This window comes from Cimex lectularius, unplaced genomic scaffold, assembly GCF_000648675.2.
Source record: "Cimex lectularius strain Harlan isolate CLEC.00 unplaced genomic scaffold, Clec_2.1 scaffold76, whole genome shotgun sequence".
Classification (NCBI taxonomy): domain Eukaryota; kingdom Metazoa; phylum Arthropoda; class Insecta; order Hemiptera; family Cimicidae; genus Cimex; species Cimex lectularius.
This window is the reverse complement of record NW_019392636.1, coordinates 1,641,083-1,662,106: the sequence shown is the minus strand read 5'-3', so window position 1 is coordinate 1,662,106 and position 21,024 is coordinate 1,641,083. Positions and strand designations below refer to the sequence as shown.

General features: G+C 36.8%; 3 protein-coding genes across 3 annotated transcripts; 1 reads left to right on the top strand and 2 right to left on the bottom strand.

Moving 5' to 3' along the window:
* Window positions 1-6,658, bottom strand: LOC106669803 (histidine--tRNA ligase, cytoplasmic). The gene is given in 7 exon segments (XM_014399542.2): window positions 1-747; window positions 809-1,071; window positions 1,074-1,413; window positions 1,473-1,679; window positions 1,758-1,979; window positions 2,051-2,281; window positions 6,496-6,658. Coding segments are annotated over 7 exon segments (1,575 nt in total). The 5' UTR covers window positions 6,589-6,658; the 3' UTR covers window positions 1-528.
* Window positions 6,659-9,258: 2,600 nt separating this feature from the next.
* Window positions 9,259-11,303, top strand: LOC106669804. Its single transcript, XM_014399543.2, has 4 exons — window positions 9,259-9,425; window positions 10,226-10,454; window positions 10,642-10,813; window positions 10,897-11,303. The coding sequence occupies exons 1-4, from the start codon at window positions 9,297-9,299 to the stop codon at window positions 11,069-11,071; spliced, it is 705 nt and encodes a 234-aa protein (XP_014255029.1). The 5' UTR covers window positions 9,259-9,296; the 3' UTR covers window positions 11,072-11,303.
* On the bottom strand, window positions 10,834-17,120 carry LOC106669802. The gene is made up of 3 exons (XM_014399541.1): window positions 16,929-17,120; window positions 16,711-16,811; window positions 10,834-13,059 (listed from the first exon to the last, which is right to left on the bottom strand). The coding sequence occupies exons 2-3, from the start codon at window positions 16,745-16,747 to the stop codon at window positions 11,063-11,065; spliced, it is 2,034 nt and encodes a 677-aa protein (XP_014255027.1). The 5' UTR covers window positions 16,748-16,811; window positions 16,929-17,120; the 3' UTR covers window positions 10,834-11,062.
* Between the last annotated feature and the right edge of the window lie 3,904 nt (window positions 17,121-21,024).

The window sequence follows — 21,024 nt, the reverse complement described above, 5'->3', positions numbered from 1 at the left end:
GAAATCATAATTTTTATTCATTTAAGCAACTTCTTCATACAGAAATACAAATAGTTATAGGTAGGATATTTTCCTTCTTAAGCAATTAAGATCCATAGCACCATTTATGTGCTCAATATGAGATTTAATTTCAGTTGACCGACCACCAGTGAGAAGGATACTAGAAGTATCCCATTCTTACTCTAAATGTACAGGAATTTTGAATTGTAATTTTGGTAAAAAGGATCATTGAAAATGTTTTTGTTTTTTAAATTAATAACATAGAATATTTTATTATGTTTAAATTTCCTCAGAGCAATAAAACACTTTTTTTGCTGTAAATAAATAAACTGATACAACCTTGATTGTGTTTTTAATCTAGTGGTGTCATTTAATTTTTTTGTCAAATAAAATGATGAAAGTTGAATGAATAACATTACAATTTTTTTTTAAATAAATTAAAGTTATCTTTTGGCTTCATAATTTAACATGGATATTTCCAGTTTTAATATTAAAAAATGCTAGCTTAGCGTTTTAACATTAAAAATGCTAGCTTAGCGCTTCAAGAGTGGCTAATCTCTCTTTCAAATATTGCACAAGGGTGTCTCTTGGCACTTCAACTTCTTTTCTAGTCACAACATCTCTAACTTTGACAACGCCTTTTTTAAGTTCGTCTCCGCCAATTATGATGGCCAATGGAATACCCCCATCTTCACAATGTTGCAACTGGTCTAGCAGTTTTGGGCTCTTTTTGTATGATTGTTCAACCTATGAAAAAAATCAACAACTTGAATTGAGTCTACATTCAGTTATAGAAGAGAGAACGTACCTTAAAGTCATTGTCCCAAAGCAAAGTGCATATCTTTAACCTTTCATCTTGCAGATTTTTTTGAGCGCTTGCCACAAAAACTTGGACTTGGGTTGTCCTTGTCTTTGACCCTGCTGCTTTAGCTTCAACAACTGAAAATATCCTCTCAACCCCTAATGAAATACCGACGCAGGGTACTTGTTTGCCTTTTGGATCGAACATTCCTACGAGTCCGTCGTACCTTCCGCCACCTGCGACTGATCCAACTTCAGCCCCTAAAACAAATTTAAACTTGAAACAACGATTGTTTGATTATTATGAACTATATTACCGGTTAAAACAGCTTCGTATATCAAGCCGGTGTAATAGTCAAGACCCCGAGCGAGACTCATATCGACAGATACGTATTTACTTACGCCGGCCAATTCAGAATAGTGTAATAATAACTTCAACGCTTCAATTCCAGCCAGGCCACCCTTCGTTGCAGTTAATTTTGGATCGCTACTAAGTTTATCTAGTAATTCCCTTCCACCACACTGCCTGACGTAAGTGCCAATTTCGTCAGCTTCTTGTTCCGTTAATCCTCGTTCATCTATCATCTCTTTTCTAACATCTTCCCATGGACTCTAAATAATATAAACATTAATTTTAAAAAATTATATGCTACTATGTTTATAGTTCTTACTTTATCAAGTTTATCTACTGAAGAACAGACAGTCCTAAATTTATCTTTTGATACTCCTGCAGCTTCGAAAATTGAATCTAAAAGAGATCTGTGATTCACTTTCACAATGAAACTTCCTAATTCAAGTTCATTAAGAATTTCACATACGACTCGTAAACATTCAACTTCAGGAAGCATAGGATCGTAAGTACCAGCAATATCAAAATCCTAAGACCGAACAAACTATTATGGATTTATTAAACATAAAAAAATATATAAAAAGAAAGGGGAAAAATTTAAACTTACACACTGATAAAATTCTCGATACCTCCCTTTTGTCATAGCAGGATTGTCCCTTCGATAAACTTTTGCTATATGGTACCTTTTAATAGTGGTGATTTTATTCATAGCGAGGTACCTAGCAAATGGTACGGTGAGATCGTACCTAAGAGCCAAAACTTCCCCACCCTGGTCGGCCAAATCGTATATAAGTTTAGCATCTTCCCCATATTTTCCAGTTAGGACTTCCTTCAAGTTAAAAATTTTACTGATTATCAGTGAATTACTCATATTATGTATATAAAGTTGTATATTTTTACCTTAAGTTCAAAGACGGGAGTATCTATTACTTCTGCGCCGTGCTTTTGAAAAACTTTAACGATTTTGTCCAGCACTTGGTTCCTGAGAGCCATCGACACCGGCCCGTAATCTCGAGTCCCCTTGGGGGTCTTGAGAACAAACTTGCCGCCCTGCCCACACTCATCACCTCCTCCGTCTTCTTCGGTAAGTTTAGCCTTCAGAGCCAAGAGCTTAGCTACTTCATCGCCAATCTATGCAAAATTGCAAATAAAAGTTTTAATATAGTTTAAGAATAAAATAACGTAATGCTATAAACTCTAGCCAAAAATTACGAACGAGTTTGAATTTTTCATAGACTGCAGATCAAAAATAAAAATCAATGTCATCATCAATGCTGTGAAAAACTTAAATAAAAGATCCTTAAAAAATTATTAATAATAATTAATGAAAGACAATCCAACAGTTCAAGTACTTTATAGCAAAATTGTAGATTTATTACAAAAGCCTACCAACAATGAACTAAAATTTAGCAATTAAAATTTCAAATTTCTTAAGAAAACTTATAAAAGATAGGATCTGGATTTTCAATTATCGACAATGTATAAAAGAGTCTCAGAATCACTCAATGAATTAATTAATACAAAAATAAAAGAAACAAAATAATAAATAAAAAATAAAGTAATTTCTGTCATACAAGACTTAATGTCCAACTACCCGGTGGTTGTCATGGACGAGAGATCAAACCACTTTACAATACCTTCTTCATATAATTCACAATTCAAAAATCATGGGCTAGGTCGATATAATTCGAATCCAGAACCTAAAGAAGTTCAAAAGCAGAAAAAAATTAACATTATTGCAGATAAAGTAAATATTCTGAAAAATAAAGTCAAAACGTATTTATTCTTGTTTTAAAATGTTTAACATATAAGCTTCTGTAAATTGTTTGCTTGAAAACTACTTTACACCCTTAAAAAAATTGAATGTATTATCAATTAATATTAACCCCTTGCCTTACTATTATACTTATTAATAATTTTTTAAGGATCTTTTATTTAATTTTTTCACATCATTGATGCTGTCTTACTATCACAAGACAAACTTATTTTTAAAGAATGCAATTAACTCGAGCAAGGAAAAGCATACAAGTTTTGCAATATATAATATAATATACAATTATAATAATTAAACATAACAAATCGAGATATAAATCAGAAAATATGAGAATTTGTAATCATAACCATTACCCACAAAGTTTTAATTTTTGTAACAATTATGCTTAAAAATAGAATTAATATTTTAACAATCCATAAGTAAATAAAGACAACTGAAAAAATTGGAATAATTTACGTTTTCACCATTGCATAACTAGCCCTGACCAGAAAGAGAAAGCATCAGCTGAACCATGACAAGAAATTGCTACAGATAAAAGCTAATACAAGACATGAAAAAATTTCACCAAATGCCTTACATTCAAAAAATTCTTAATTATCCAAAAATAAATTAATTTAAGAATAGAAAAAAGTAAGAAAAAATAAGTTAAGAATTTAGTTTTTTATTTATATATTTATACTGGGAGAAATATGAATAGTGAATACACTGTATCTTCTCTGGTCTCAGGGCACACAGGACAGAGGAGGCTGATTACCAGCCAGGGAGGGCTCTTCAGAACCCTTCTATAAAATTTCAAACTAATATACAAAAAGGGGAATTGGATGGGACATCACTCAAACTAGCAAAATAATTAGTTGATAGAATCTTGCCTTAACTTACTAAAGCAAAAGCAAGTACAAAAATTAGGATCTTTGCAATTTCATTACAGCTGCGGCTATACAACGAAGTTAGATTGTGATTTATAATGAGCACAATAGTAAAATTTTATGGAACAGTGCATGAGGCCTTTTTAGCAACCTTAAACAATTTGTGTTAGTTCCATGTTTGTTGAAAAAGACTAAATTATCTGTTAATCTTTTCAGGTACCTGGTTCCATGATCCATTCTATCAGGTGATTATTAATGGAGAAATATGGTGGATTTTCCTAATGTAAACGATTTTATTTTGGTCTGCTTATCCCCACTGTTTTTGCCAGATGCATTTCAGGCTATTGCCATAAATAGTGTTTGGTTTATTTTCTTATTAGAGTAAGAACTAACTGAAGATAGTAAAAAAATTGCCGTATCTTCTCATCCAGGAATCTTTCAGTTCAGTCAAATAATAGTCAATAGCCTCTTGGCTATTGAATTGGAATCATTAAGGCTTTCCCTATTTGTAGTGATAACCATGAAATTGTTGAAATTGATGTCCAGGGGCTTGGGTTAACATAGGTTTTTTCTGGATGAAATTGTGCACTTACTTCATGCAATCAATCAGATGTGAACGCATGAAAACTGAAATTTTTCTGGATGGGCTGCAGGATAATGAACCTTAATTTGATCATTACTGACTATTTTGATATTCTTGTGTGGTGAATTAATTGTAACCAAGACAGACTGAAAACGACCAAAATACAGGATTCTATGAATGGGAGACTCTGCAACAATCAATGACAATAGGCACGCAATGTTCTGAAAATACTAAACTGTAAATCCCATAAAGAAATTTCACAATTCAACTCACAATAGTTCAGTTTGAGGATGATATACCCATACTTCAAAAAGAAGAATCAAGCTCCACTACAAACTCCAAAGAGATTCATAAATGATGGATGTAAATGGAAATATAAGATAAACCATCTGAACAAATATACCAACAAGCAAATCTATTTTGTATCTTGGCCTGCACCTTGATAAGAGCTAGATGTGAAATCATTGTCATTATCCTTCTACATAAAATTATTACTATATCTTTCCCTCATCACAATGATATGATACTCATGTAGGATTTGAATTTCAGAAACAGAGACTTCCATTCAGAAAATCCTATAATTCAGTCGTTATCCATCATTTTAGTCTGCCTAAACTCCTTGGTTATAATTTGGTTGAAATATCAGCAAGGATAGGCGGAACAAAATGATCAGTAATGACCAAATTAAGGTTGATCACCTGGTTTTTCATGAGTTTCTTCTGTATTTGTATCAAAGTGAGCATCCAACATGCCATGGGATGAATTAGTAACTAAGTACAAAGGTTTTTGTGTCCATGCTGAAGGGAACTTAAAATGGTTTCAACAAATGCATTTAAAACTATACCTCGTTATTTTTGTTTTCATAATCATTACAACAGCCTACAGTGTCTATTAGACCAGAACGAGGATAGACAATAAACTTGGGTATCCTCTTTTCCTAAAATTAGACTAGAAGAGATAACTTTGAGGATTGTAAATGGTGCTCAGAGTTGATCAAACATCTTTGAAATTTTGTGATAAATCTGTAGTTGTCGTTTACGATCAGTTCGGTCAGCCTATAAGATCTAAGCCGACTAGATCCTAGATTAGATGGCAAAGGGTATATTCATATTTGTAGTTTGGTCATGGTTTTTGTCGATCATTTTGGTCTGGCTTTCCAAAGCAAGGCAAACTCTGAAGTCTTGGTTCATCCATAACAGATAGTTCATGCGCTAAATTTTTAGAATGTCATCTCTGTATCTTAACGCAATGATACCCGTATATTAGGAACTCGCTTTATCATTCAGGAACAATATCAATAATGAAAATGTTAAAACCCTAAGTGGTAGTGACAGATATAACATTCTAGTAACATTTTCTCAATGTTAGAAGTATCGACTAATTTTTCAATCATGAACACTGCAGCATACTGAATGTCCTTGACAGTGTGAGGTATGAGTCAGTCTAGAAAGGAAATTAGAGATCGCCTGTAAAAAAACTTAAATATGTCAATCTGTAGACATTTTAAGATTGTTTTGCCCAAATGATGACGATCTTAAAATAATTCGAAAGCTTGGAAACTTACACCTAATTTGTAGTATTTTAGTTAAAAATTAATCTACCTAATTTAAACGTTATTGTAAAACGTACAATAGAGTTGAAAAAAAAATTATTATTGAAGCAGTCCACCAAGACACTTGCACTAAATTAAAAGTGGACAAAAATTAATCCGGATCCAGATCAAGCACGTTTTAACCTTTTTTTTTTTTCAACAGTGAATTAGAAAAATTGATTAAATAATTTTTGAAAAGCGTTTACCTGTTTTTGTGGACGTGTAGTTATTCGTCTTATATTATTTAAAAAATTTACGTTTTTCGTCCAAGAGTAATTTGAAATCCTATAGAACATGTCAAAACTTCACAATTATAACGACAAAGGCTAGTTTTTTATTATTCCATCGCCCGATTGTGTGTAAAATAAATAAATAAATAATTGCAGCCTCAGTTTAAAGGAAAATCGGGGGATTTTCTACTTTAAAAACTATACTGCATTGGAGACGGCGGCTTGTAAAGCCCAGATGGTGTAGCAGTACTGTATCCCTGGGGGAAGGTTACATTAGCAAATGGATTTAAATTCTCTTTACCTTGTCTTTATCAGCTTTTTCCGACTTGAGCTTTCGGACCAAGTCCCCTTGGAGCTTAATCTCCTCCTGGAGCTTTGTCTTAGGATCTGACATTTTTGCGCAACCGGCCTGATGTGGAATGTAAAAGCGAAACCTTCTATTAGGCCAAAGTGAGAGTCCAGTCAGGGTGTCTCACTGTGAACGGATTGGAACCGTTTTCGAAAAGAAAAACTTTTTTTGACTAAAATTCCACTTAAACTTGCAGTTTTCACCCAGGTTTAATAGCTCAAATAACAAGAATCATAATTTATACATAGTATTTATGTATTCAAAAATTTGCTTTTTTGTAGCCCCCCTTCATAACACATCCCATTAGGAGAGAATTTTTTTTTCATTATTTATTCTTGTTAAATCTTCATTACCGATACTCATCGACTATACAATTCAGAAAATTAGATAAAGTGGTCAGCTCGACGGTGACAGTACATAGTTCAAAAGTTACGCTTTTTTTTTAGTTATAGACTTACAGTAATAAAGCGGTCTACTACACGTTGTATATGCTTTAATAAATAATCTATTATTTATTTATGGTTAATACATTATATACTGTGAAAACTGAGGAAAGAGTTGAAATCTGCAGGATTGATGTGGGGTCACTGAACTATTCTCAACAATCGTGCTTTGGGAAATAGACTTGCCTACTGTACAATTTACAGAGGGTCAGCTCGTCGTGTTAAAAAAAAATTTCGATGACAGTACATCTAATGTAGAGTAGAATGCCGTAAATCTCATGGTTTTATCTCAATACTATTGTAAATGTCATAACATGTTGAAGGTTTTAGCTGGTTTGACATTAAAAAAAAAAATAATAATATAAGGGAGCTACAATTTAATGAAGTTGATCCGAAATTACGATTTCGCACATTTCATTATGTTTGTGCTGTTATTTTGTGAGTGGCAATTTTAGAACTAATCTAAAGTGAACTAATCTAAAAGGAAATTCTGTATTAAACCAAAAAATAGGGTCAAAAGTTGGGTAACACTACGTTAGAGAGGAAAATATTGAGGTTTTGTGTAAAGAAGCTTGTTTTTCTTAAATAAACTCTAAAAAAATTTCTGAACGGATTGTGAGATAAACCATGAGGTTTACCGCACTACTCCACTTTAGATGTACTGTCACCAACAAATTTTTTTAAAAAGACGCGCTGACCACCCTGGTACAAGGTATACAATGAGGCAAGTCTATTTCACAAGGCACAATTGTTGGGTCCGGTGACCTACATCAATCCTTCAGATTTCAACTCGTTCCTCAATTTTCACACTATATAATGTATTAACGACAAATAAATAATAGATTACTTATTGAAGCACATTAATTTAGATTACATACAAAGATTACATAGTATACAACGTGTAGCATTGCTTTATTTCTATGAGACATTAAGAGTCTTTAAGTCATTTGCCGATTTTAGCTCGGGGAAATGGGTATATGTTATTATAGAAATTAGTGGATGTCGATGATAGTTGTCTTCTCAGTTGCTTCTCAATTAAAGCATTGTAAGTTTTTTTATGACAGAAGTATCAAAAAGTTCATATCTGTAGTTGGGTCGTTACCTATCATTTTAGTATGCCTTTCCTTCGCTGTCGTTTTTGTTTGTCAGGCTCGTTTCGTCTCCTCACCATCTTCAGTGTTGGATCTGAACGTTTTCCGTACAGTAAAGTTTGGTTTATAAGTTTTACTTATATACGGTAATAGTAACTTGACTACACGGAAGCCACAAGACCCAGCGCTGAAGATAGTGAAATTCTTTCCTTGTCGTTACTGATTCACGTGAATGTAGATGGGATGTTTAAAGACCGCACTTGGCCCGAAGATAATATCGGTCTATTGAAGTTTATAGTGAAGGACTTCTACTTCTTCAAGCTTCCCACCCCGCACCTGTACATCTGCAAATGGCATACTAGGTGCTCCCGAGACGGGATCTTTGCCATTGGGAACCGGGCTCCCACCAACCTCAAGATGCAGTACGGTTTGGAAGTGCTGTCAGACCAAAAATATAGGTTGGGATGAGCGAGCGATGGCCCCAGCTATTTTTTCGTACTAGGAGTAACGTTCTTTAGTTTTTTTTTTTTTTTTTTAATTTACGAGCTGCCTCCTTCCCGCTTAACGCTAAGATATTTGAAACGCAGTTAGTAGTCGACCTGTATTCGGGTTTTCTTTTTTTTAGGGTGATGCTGGCTAGGCTATCAAATGATCATCCAAAATGCCATATGGGGCGAATTAGAAATTACGTGAAAAAGTTTTTTTTTTTGTTTCAGATAGAGGGGAAGCTCTTCCTAAAAGTGGTTTCAACAAATGCATTCAAAACTTTATCTCTTGTTATTTCTATTTCCATAATCACTATTTGTGAGACTCATCAGCGTCTAATAGACAAGAACGAGCTTAGTAGATAGACTTGGAAATCGTCTTTTCCGACAAGATAAGAAGTCTTGTCCCATCTGAGAATATGGTATTGCAGGCCCATACATGGGCACTTAGGGGCTAAAGAATCATCTCCTCTTTGTGAAACATCCCGGCATATTTTCAAGGGTTCTTGTACATGAACTTCAAACCGTCTAACATTACATAATTTGCGAGTACTCAAGGGTTGGTAGCATTTAACCGATTGCAACCTAAAGATCTTCACCCCCGACTAGTGATGTTGGAATCCTGTTATCGCCTGGAGCCGCTGACCGTCCCGCGACCGGGAGATAGCTAGTTTCCTCTTCCTTTTTCAGATTACTGAGTTCTGTCATCCTTCGCCAGCCGACTTTTATTTATTATGGCGAATTTAAACAGAACGGCTGTTCTTTTAGTGTTGGCATTTATCGCGGTACAGGCGTTCCTGAAGAAAGACGACAAAACAAAGTGCCCTCAGGTGAAAGGTGCGAGAAGATTCGATATAAGTTCGGTAAGTTCATAATTTAAAAGTCTAAACATAAGATAATACAAAAAGACAATGATTGGATCCTGATCAGGACTAAAAGTTCACGACTTGGTTCATTCAATCTTAGGCTTAATTTCAAATCAGTTTTTGCAATTTTTTCTCTATAAAAGATATAAATCGTTGTATTATTGAAAATTCTATTTACATCCAGATGTAATAAAAGTAACCGTTGTTAACATTGTTTTACGTACTATGGGTGGAAATAAAGTATTTATATTTTAGATTCTTTCCTTCGGTACTTTCCCTAAGCATAACTGTTGTGCTTGAAATAATCGCTGTACCTAATTTACAGATAATCAGTTTATGTATTATACAGGACATTGTATTTATAATACCGATAAATTTGTCTATAAATGAAGTGTAAAACATTAATTCATATTTAGGATTCAAGTAAAAGCTGTACAAATATTTTTGAAACATTATTTTTTAAAATAAAATTAATTAGTTGGTAAAATCAATTTAAGAAATATAAAGTGAATAAAAATGGTTTTGCATGGAATTGAAGTTGCAAAATATGAGACTGCTCTGAAGAGATGACTGTTGGCTTCATGTTGAAAGTAATATGAAAAAGACATAACAACTCAATCAAAGATGATTAACTAATATTCGCCTATGGTGTCAGTTTAGGAGTAATACACATTTTTGGCATTTTCCCTTTTTATGTCATTTATTTTTAACTGCAAATACATATTACTTTGCTTTGATAGTCATATTGTTGAATATTTTATAATCGGTGTTTTAATTGTACTGTTTGTCAACGACAGATTTTAGGTTCTTGGTACGTAGTGCAGTATTATGCCACTTCAGAGGAAGACGTGATATATAAATGCATGAGGGCTGTTTTCTCCATGCCGTCCGACAGGATAGAGCTGGAAATGAACTTCACGTACAGCTTTGCGGACGACCCTGGTGCCGAAGTACTCGACGGCAATATCACTTGGACTATACCGGATCCGTCGCAACCCGCCCATTGGATCCACGCCGAGGATACTTGTACAATAGCTTAATTTACTTGAATTATTCGAATGGACGAGCCGTTAGCAGTTTGATCATTGATGAGCATCTTTGTCCGTTTATCCTCGAATGTGTTAAACAACTACGAGAATCGATGGACAAAGAAGTCCAATAATGGTCGAATTGCTGACATTTCTTTCTGTCCAACTAATCGTTTTGCCGACAGATGAGGGCGTCTACAATACTTATGTTTTGGACTGCGACCAAAACGAATGGGGACTTTTACTCCACTGCGCCGAGAAGCCGAAAAGCCCTCGCTACCTCACGAGTCTGATGCTCAGCAGGAACACGACCCTACCTCCGAGCGTGACCAGCTTCCTAAGAGACAAACTTCCTAGGTGTCCTGCAATAAAACGCCTTGAATGTTAAATATTTATTTGAAATTTACATTTCTATAGATTGGATGTTCGGTGTGTTTCAGATACGATATCAGCTTGGCGTATATGTTCGACATGTCGCAAAACAACTGCGAAGATCCCATGAAAAATCTTCACTATGCGTCAAAGAAACCGAAGTCGAGAAAAGGCAAACATCCCCTGGGTCGGAAGGCGAGGTTCGCTAAATCCAGTGAAAAACTGTCGATGGATTCAAATTGACGAAGCCACTAACATGGATAAGCCTAATATGACCAAGCTCACTGTCGCGGTAAAATACATTCTGTCCACTGAGAGAGTTTCCATCGCCCCGAACTGCCCTATCTCTCTAACGGCAGGAGGCAGCTTTAGCAGATACGACATAGTTTTAAGATAAGCCACTTTTATGTATTCTTTGTTAGAACGTACAACTGTATCTATGTTGGAGAGGAAATAAAAAAAGATTCCTTTTGTCGAAGAGTCTTTCATTACTAACTCGTTTCCTATTTGGTAGAGTTTCTCCAAGTCAGACCTGTTCAACGTGCATAGTTGTTCCGGTGGGTTTTCCTTTTTTATTATTTGCACCAAGGTGTTCAAGATGTCTGGTTTGATGCCGGTAATGATCGAAATTTTCTCTAGGCTCATTTTACACTCGCCCCCGTTGACAATGTCCCTAGACGGTGTGCACGGCCTCGTCAAAGATCTGTAATCCCTCAAATTGAAATATTTTTGATCGAAATCGTAGTTGGCATCCGGGGCGTCGATCGGTTCAGATAGAATTTCCAGCCTCGGTATCGGCCTGTAGACGCCCGGCTTCATCTCTGTAGAATAATCCTCAAGACATTTGACGAGGTACAGATACGGATAGCTGATCGGTATGGAATACTCTTTCTTCAAAACTTCCACTAGGCGGAGATTGCTCGTCTGCATTTTCAATTTACGAGGTTTCTTTTTTGTTTTATGAATGGTGTTGAGATGATTTGATTTCTTCTTGTTTCTACCGGTTGATGTGTGGAGTACAGAGCATCTTTTAAATACTCTATTATCGTTGGCCGTTTTATTGGCTTTGGTTGTAATGGCACTTACGTTTTTTTGATTCTGTTTCATCCTCTCATCGAACATGTTATTAGAAATTATATTATTATCTTCTTCGCACGTCTTCTTCAAAGCGCAGCTGGTAAAATCGTTGTGAGACGCTGATTTTTGAAGACGTTTTGCATAATTTATTCTCAAAAGGTCTACTATGTTAGAAGCGCCCTTGTTTACAGTTTTGAGCTCTGAGGGTTTCAGCGTGTGCTCTTCGGCCACTCCGTCACTGCTAAGTTCTATGGTTTTTCTCTGTTCTTTCCCTGTCAAGGACTGCCTACTGGTCGTGTACAGATCATAGCATACAGTCATCGGTCTGTTTTCGAATTTTTCGTTCCAAAACGATAGTAACGACCTTACAGTCGAGGGGTGTTCCTCCTCTTCTTTTTTACAGGTTTGTGTTATTTCTTTGTCATTATTTATAACTGTAATTATCTGATCGTCACTTTCGTCCGTCTTGTTCGGTTCGGTTCTTGAAGTGAAACTTTTCACGTCTGAATATTCTGTTTCTTTTGTGCTGAGAGTATGATCAGATTCTGAACAACTTTGAGGCAATATAAAATTAGAATTCTGGTAAATCGTGCTGGATTGTACTATTTTTGTTTGAAACATACCTGTCCCTTTCAACTGTTTTGTTATCGGTTCGTGGACGAGGCTCAGAATCTCCGGGTCTATCTCGGGGATGTTTATAACGTTGCTCCCCTTCCTGAGGCTTCGGCACAGGGTCCTTTGCACCGACCTGAGGTAGCTTTTGGATGTTTTCAAATTTTTATCGACTTGGCTCATTGTGAGGAGGAGATTGACCTCTTCGAGCATCTTTTCAGTTTTTAACCTGCTCAGGTATATCTGCTCGCTGGAGTTCTTGCCTGGCTGTTTCTTATGGGCGAAGGTCAACTTCCTACGTCTCTTTTCAAGTTCTTCCCGGCTCGGCCTCGTCCTCCAAGTGTCCACTTTGGCAGTCACTTTGCTCGCGATGTTCATCGTCCCATCGGAGGAGTTTGTCGAATGAGTGGCGTAACGTTCTCCTGGCCATTTCGGACTTCCTGATTTGATTTGCGCCTTCCTAGTCCTAGTCCCTGTATAATCAAGCTTTGCCTGATTTTTCGCTAGTCCTGGTGGAGTTGGGCTAGCGTGAAATTTTTTGTCTGAAAAATGTTAAAACTCTCTTATTAACATACATTAATACAAGTGTAAGATATTAACCAATAGGCAGTTGAAATAATGGCTAATGGAGGAAAAAAGGTCCATTTTCTCTCTTTACTTTTGCTCTATTTTCTTTGATATATAGTTTTATTATAATTATAATTTTCAACGATGAACTCTACCAAAAAATTGTAAGAATTGCTTACATTACAGAAATCGGACCAGTAAATTTGGAATGATGATTGTTTTTTAAGTTATAGCCCCAGGAAGCGCACGATATCGGAGGTTAGAATGGACTGTGGGACAAGTGGTGATGTGGTGGATTTATTAATTTGTAATTTTATTTAGACTAGATAAGATTGGATTACAGGATGGCTGGGTAGTCAGGAATGAACATATATTATTGCAAAGGAGAAAAGTAATGTTAGCTCTGTATATTTTGAATAAGAATGACTCTAGGATGCTGCCCTGTGCGCAACCTGTTATATGATTCAATTAGAAAAGAAGAACGGCCGTCCCTGACAGAATAGTGAGCGTTCAATGTTCAGCTGTGCCAATTCCCTGCTTCCCTTTTTTCTCCTCCTAGGAGGAGACTCCAGCAGACCGTTCCCAACCCTTGGTTGCAAGGTGGTGTTTCCAGGCACAAAATAATGGTGTAGTCTTGATAGCGTGACAAACTATCTAAAGCCCAAGCTGCACGTGTTTCCTGGCGCACATGATCGCCTTAAGCATCCTCTGCATGCATTTGGGCATTTGGACGATAGGACCAAGGAAGCGTTCAGCGTGCGAGGACGCCATGATTACGCATTCCTAGACCCTCGAGATGAGTTAAGGGAGTTGTTGGCTTGCGAGCTGACCTCGGACGGCGGGTACTGCATCAGAGGCACGCGGAGGTTAGGGTACCTGATCCTGTCCTGATATATATATGAACGGGGTACGGTGCATAACCATCTGAACTGCGGGCAGCGTATATTCGTTTCAAGTTCAAGCCCGGCTGCATGGAAAAGGACTCGCAGTGGCCCGTAGTACTTGCGTATGACTTCCGAATTACCTCCCGACCTCGCGGGAATCGGAGCGATCGGACTGCCGAAGAGTACACAGACTACGCTGATGGAGTCCCTCGAATGCGTGAGGAATGGTGGATGGGGGCGGATGTTTTTCGGTGGTGGCTGTCTGAACTGCCTTTACCGAAGGTCTCCTCTGGGTGGGGGGGGGTTGTTGTTAGTGATTTCACTTAAATCGAAACCGCGGCCGGAGCGCACCTGGAGGTTTCGAAGCTAGCAGAGCCCCAAGGACCCAGGGAGATTGAGTTGTCTTCTCTATCTAGGAAAACTTGGTCAATGCATTTCGATCATCTTTTGGGTATCCCATTAAGCGCGGCACACGGTTGAGTACACGATATTAACCCACCCCCTCGGAAGGGGCAAATGGGAGAAGTCAGCATATCTGTCGATTAGTCTGTGGATTTGCGGGCTTCTATACCGAACATCGCGGAATAAGCAGATTTTCCGTGTGCGTAGGTGAATCGCTCCTAACTTGAGAAACTAAACGTGTGATAAGGCCTATGTGTCTGGTGCGCACGCTAAAGAATCTCAATGTTAAATAACATTGCGACCCCAGTGGGTCCCTGGCAGATATTATTAATGTACAACTGCATTAATATACACAGTAAGTAGATAAGTTACACAATTTAAAAAAAATAAATGGGTTAAACGTGACTGCGAGCCACCCATAAATCCACATTAGACAGCCTATTTGACTGCATTGCAACCCGATAGGTAAATTAATGTGTGCAGTTGGTTGCGAGGATAGCGACACCTCAAATTCACGGATGAGGGAGTTGGAATGAAGAGATAATTTGGGGTGGAATTTGAGATAGGATTTAAGTATAAAAAGATACGTGAAAGGAAAGAAATCCTTAAGCTTCATCTGAAAAACAGGATGATTGAGCCACATCGAGAAAGGCACCCCGGGTAATTCTGGTTTTGGTTAAGAAACGATAATATAGTGTTCACAACGCGTGTAGTGACGTTGAAAATTTCGGAAAATTAAACTGGTGGTGAGATAGAAAGTTGACATCAATCATGTTTGAAGGAGCTTTTCAAGGATTTCGACATATGAGAACACGAAACAAACCATTCACATATGATCTTGGATGCTGGGTATGTTTGTGGAGTTTTGGTACCGTTTTAATTACGCAATTATTTTTGATTGTATTTGGAAGTATGTTCTTAGTACAGTGTTGTGAAATAATTCCCCATCTATGCCAATTACAATATATTTATATACACACATGTACAGATGTTCCCATCTTTACTCATGGGTGTTGCAACCCATGAGGATCTTTAACGTCCGGACTTATCCCCGAGGGTATTTCTCAGACGCCCAGTGCTCTCAATGAGAACACCAGGAAGATTTCATATGCACGGATTTGTCACATCCCTTGACTAGTGAGGTGGTGCAATGCGAACCAAGTTCAGAAGTGCCCTAAAAAGTCCATACATGTGCCTTGAAAACGGCAGTTTTGTGGTTTCCGGCTTTCACCACCCCGGCACAATATCTCCGGCTCCTGTTGGCCGATCCCCTCAGCTAAGGTACAATTTATTTACGAACCACGTCGACCACGAGTCCACCCTCAATTAGTACAGCCACTTGTATACTCTACTCCCGTGGTTCAGTATTATTTTTAATGTGGGACTGATCGCCCACTCGGGAGTTCATACGAATCCCCTACTGATGCACCCGTTGCCTGAGGAGTGCGGTTAAGCTTCTGCTAAAGCAGAGGGGTTAAGGAAGAGAAAGGAAAATTAGGAAAGGAAGGGTATAAGAAGGTAAAGGGGGAAATTTGCTTCCATCATTGGTTACCCCCAGGCACCAGGGTTGATGGACGGGCTTTGGCTGGTCCCCCAAGGAAGGTGTCCTTGGGGGTAGTCACTGAGGGTAGACACACATGTACAGAGTTGAGCTTGTCACTTCTCGCAGTCCACCGGCAACTCCAGTTTTTGTAATTTATAATAAATTGCCTGCGGGCCTCGAGAAACCGCAGATCCCGGTCTTACCCGACCAGACGCACATTTGGGATTTTGGTGCTGTCAACAGCTAGCTATTCAGCACCATCGCATGCAGTTATCCAAACCCATTCACTCTCTCTCTCTCTCTCTCTCTCTCTCTCTCATTCTTAAATATATTATCTCCTATTTACATTTCATTCACTCAATTATGTTGATCCAGATATTCCTTCATCGCCCAATTGTTATTTATGAATTGTAATATGTTAAATTGACTGAAAATCATTCATGACGTACATATGATCATACGGTAACAGGTTGAAATAAACTATTTTTCGAGGGGAAAATAAAACGCACGTGCTCACATTCTTTTTTTTCGTTTTTCTTCCCAATTTTCTTTTCTCTGTTCTATTTTTTGGTTTTTCTCTTAATTATTTATCTTTCTATGAATCTTTATCATTCTTACTGATTTCTATATATTCTATGTATCATCAATACCTTGGTTTATTTATAAATGATGTGACTTGAAATGGGAGTTAGCAGTATTGTTAACTTGTAAATGCTTATTTGCATTGCAAATGTTAAAAGATGCAATGCCGGTTTATAGATTTATGCAGCTAGATTTGCATCAGCTGATGGGTTTACCTTTGCGCTGCAGCGGGTGAGGTGGCAGACGCGACATGGTGAAAATCCCAACTCGAATTTCTTACGAAATGTAAACCGTTTGCCAAGTTTTGTCATTCGGCCTGAAATTACATGACAAACTTTTAGACTTTGTTCGTTGAAGAGTGTCACATATTTTGACGTTACACCTCGCAAGAAAAACTATGGAGGAGTAGAAAGCGATATTGCAAAACACTCACCTCACGGTATTTTATTTTATTAGTAAACCTCTATCCGCCATATTTGCAAACTTGCTGGACTTCCGAACGCGTAGTGTTAATATGGCCTTTTGAACCGTAGATTGAAAAAACAAATAAACCACTATGTTCTACAGTTTGAAAATGCAATTATTTGAAAAATTTTCTGTTTACGATTAGAACTAATCATCTGTTAAAAAATAAAGATCCGTTAAGTTATTTTTTAAGCAGGGGAGGGTTTTAATATCTATATAATACAATAAGCACGCAAAGCAACATAGTCTCATAAATATTTCTACTTTTACACCTAACAAAGAGGCCTGTTTCGGAGAGAGTTTTAAGCAGTTGGGCCGACCGGCTGAATTGTTTATAAGCAATCAGCATTATCTGTCCTTTCTGTTGGGTGTGGTTAATAAACAAAACATACTCATAAACCCCTCATAAGCAGCTTTTTTTATATTAGGTCCAAATGTTAGTAGATACAATAGATTATTTTTTTCTTCGTTTGGCTTTGTCGATCCTTTTGATTTTTTTTAAGAAACACCAAAAAAGTAATTAAAAAATGTATTTCAAGATAAAACGGTATATCATAGAGCTCTATAGAAAATAGACAATTGTCGCCATTTGATTAATGTTTCCTGACAAAATACTCGTGTAAACGTCTGAGGATGTTCATTCCACCCTGAGCTGGGAACTAGAACATATTGCATTACTCATCTATTGACCTGTCAATATTGAATTGATTGACGCCCCTATATAAACATCTTTGATCACGGAAAAAATCTTTATTGCTTTGTAAAAGTGATTACGACCACTCGTCAACCTTCTATAGATATTCGTGTTCATGTTCATCAAGTAATGGGTGCTTTTTTTGTTGTCGTCTTATTAATAGCAAGTACGTTTTTAAATGGAATAAGCAGAGAGCCTTGAAACATTTTTAGCCATGGTTATTCTATGATCAAAAATATATCTGGATTACTATTGGCTATGGCGGACTCTAACCAAGAATTTGATATCATTGTCCTAAATTTTAATTTCAAAACAAACATTGCAATGTAATTTCCGATCATTTTTGTCCTCCTATGTTCGGAGTTTTCGTCTATCAAAGACGAGATCAGAGTTCTCGCCATCTTCACTGGTGACTATACATACCCTCAAAAGAATCTTTCATATTTTGCATATTCATATTAATCGAATGAACTTTGAGCATGGAAATTTTTTTAAATATACATTCCTTTTGTTACTATTAACCGTTCATTTTTTTATAAGACATTTGTTAATGCCGGGGTGAGCGAGTGTGATAAAGAGAGAATATGCGCGGTACTTTCAAAGGGATTTTCGAGCAAACATTAATGTTTACGTTTTGAGATAGAATTGTGTGCACCGGCTGATAGCCGGAAAATCCATCTGATAAAGCTCAACCCTTTTTTTTATATTAGTGGACCGCCAAGTATAAGAATCGCTTTTAAATAATTTTCGGATTTACTTGTGGGTACGCATTTCCTCGTCAAATTGGGGTCAGGGTTGATAAACATTTTTTGGCCTTGTTCTTTCCGTTGCGATAATTAGACTCTTTTCAACAAAAAATTAATTATCATAGTAATAGCAAAAAGGAGGGAAAATTCGAGAGGTGAAGTTGAGATGGGATCGAAGTCACGATAGATCAAATAGTAGAGCAACGGCGTATTTAGCCGAAGATCGTGGGTTCGAATCCCGCTCGTGACACTGACTTTTCTATCTCAACCAATACCTTTCATAAAGAATAATTAATTGAAAAAAGTTAATTGGTCACTCGGACCACGAACTGTAATGGATTTAATCATAGTAATATAAGTTAATAAACAAGTTGTACGTGAAATTGTACATCGTGATAACATGGAAAACAGAAAAACCATCTGCTTTAAATATAGCTCCCCTTTTCAATAGCCTGGCGTTTTTATACTGTTTGATTTCTCACGCCACTGGCTGAACAAGGCGAAACTTTCAAGAAGAAAAGACTTTGAGAAAATTTTCTTTCCAGAATGATTTGGACCAATTCCATGATTTGCCAGGTCATCTTAGTTTATGCTCTGTAGAGTGAGGAAGAGGTTCACCAGGGAACTAGGATAGCAAGCCAATGGTACTTGTTTAGAAATGGCAAAATGGGTACATTGCCCAATGAGAAAAACGAGGATGTTAGAAACATAATTGTCTTGCCTGAGATGATCGGAAGCATAACCGATAATTACAACGGCAACACCTGTGTGAAAGTTCAGGTCAATCATTAGTTGATAGGCCATTTTGGCGCATATCTGGGCCAATTCAGTATTTCAAACTTCGTCGAACTGGCATTGGCTCGACTCACAGTTCTAGGTTAATGCTTTTGGCTCTCTTGTAAAAACAATAATACAAAAAACAAATACTATGAAAAGACCAAACTTTTAAGTAGGTGTTTAAGATACCTACCCATAGATATTGTTTAGAGTCCTTACAAAAGACTTGCAGATAGCTCAGAGAAATTTCCAAATATGTTATCCTTTATACTTTTCTAAACAGTTTTGTTCATTTCCATCTCTTCCTGTGTTTCGTTCCATTAAAAATTATTTAAATTGTTATAAACGAATAAAGAAAAATAAATTATTCTTTATTTTAAAGGACTAGTTTCAACTTAACTTCAAGGATAAGATAAGGAAGAGTAAGTAGGTGAACAAAACAGTGACTCACTCTCCGATGTTTACACTTCCAGATCTGGCTCGATACTGGAAAATTTGACATGTGCGATTTATTCAAACCTTCCGAGTCCTTTTGTTTTTATCAATTTTTTTTCTTAGGTTCATATTTTTTTTTTTCAAATTTCTTTCCCGTATCCCTTTCAATGAATACAAGAAGTACTTTTAAGGTGTGCAAATGCTCGTCAAAATCGTTAAAATTATAATCATTTTATATTTATTTACCAATTTTCAATTAAAAATTTCAAACCTGAAGTCTGCGGAGTGATGAACCTGTAGTTTGGTCGATACCGATCATTGTATGATACTTATCCTCTCTGGGTTGGTCCGTCAGAGGCGTTTCGGCATTCCGCCATCTTCATTATTGGATTGTGGGTGATTTTATGGAATGAGATCAACGTTAGGTATTGAAAGTACTGCATGAAAAACAAACTAAAACCTCATCGAGAAACTACTCCGAGAAAAAGGGAAAGAAAAAGATATAAAAAAAAGAATATCCCCTTGGAGTGGAGGTCTCTGTGGATAAGATGCCAGTTCAGACTCTTCAAACAAAAGCCGAGCCTGGAGATATTCTTTTGAGGAAGAATTCTTCAACAGCTACTGCGTTCACTTTTAGGCTGCCAGAGTAGAAGAATTTTTTCCACCACAGGGATCTGTTAGTACAGAAGATCAACATGGAAAGAGTGTGAAGTCCCAAAAGTCCCTATAACTTCCGTGAAATAGTTGAACAGCAACCATTTTGATTTTGAATTTAGTTCTTCCTGTAAAATATAAAAATTTAAATAAGTGGTGTAGGTAGCTTAGTGTTTAGCGTGTCAGACTCTCGGCTTGTAGACCTAGCCGTCGTGGGTTCGATTCTCACCGACGCCCCTGGAATTTTCTGTACACTCTTCCCTAGCGCCTTTTTGGAAAGGGTACTGACTTGCGAATTTTTTCCACGCCAAAATAATTTAACATTGACTCAATCGATCACTTGTGTCGTAATTTTTTACGCTCTCTTCGACTGCATATTTTGTACAAATTTTTGTCTTACAACCAAAATATTTGGTTTTGTTTCTAACCGAATTTATTTCGATTTTATATGAAAACATCAGTCGTCTTTTTCATAAATATCTTAAGGTGTTATTACACTATACAATAGTAACTATGCTGTGTAATGTATTTAAAATTGGTCTGCGGGAACATTCACAAAAGAAAAACAGAGCAATAATGCACCTGAGAAAGAAACATTAAATTATCTACGTGCATTTACGGTTAGTCTCAATACAAAAATTAGGAAGGGGTGTAATGGTTGAAAGCCCATTACAAGTAAACATCTGCGTTAAACACCTGTCCTCGATACTTTCGTTGTCTTTTACGTTAAGGCCAACGCGAGTTTTTATGCCATCTCC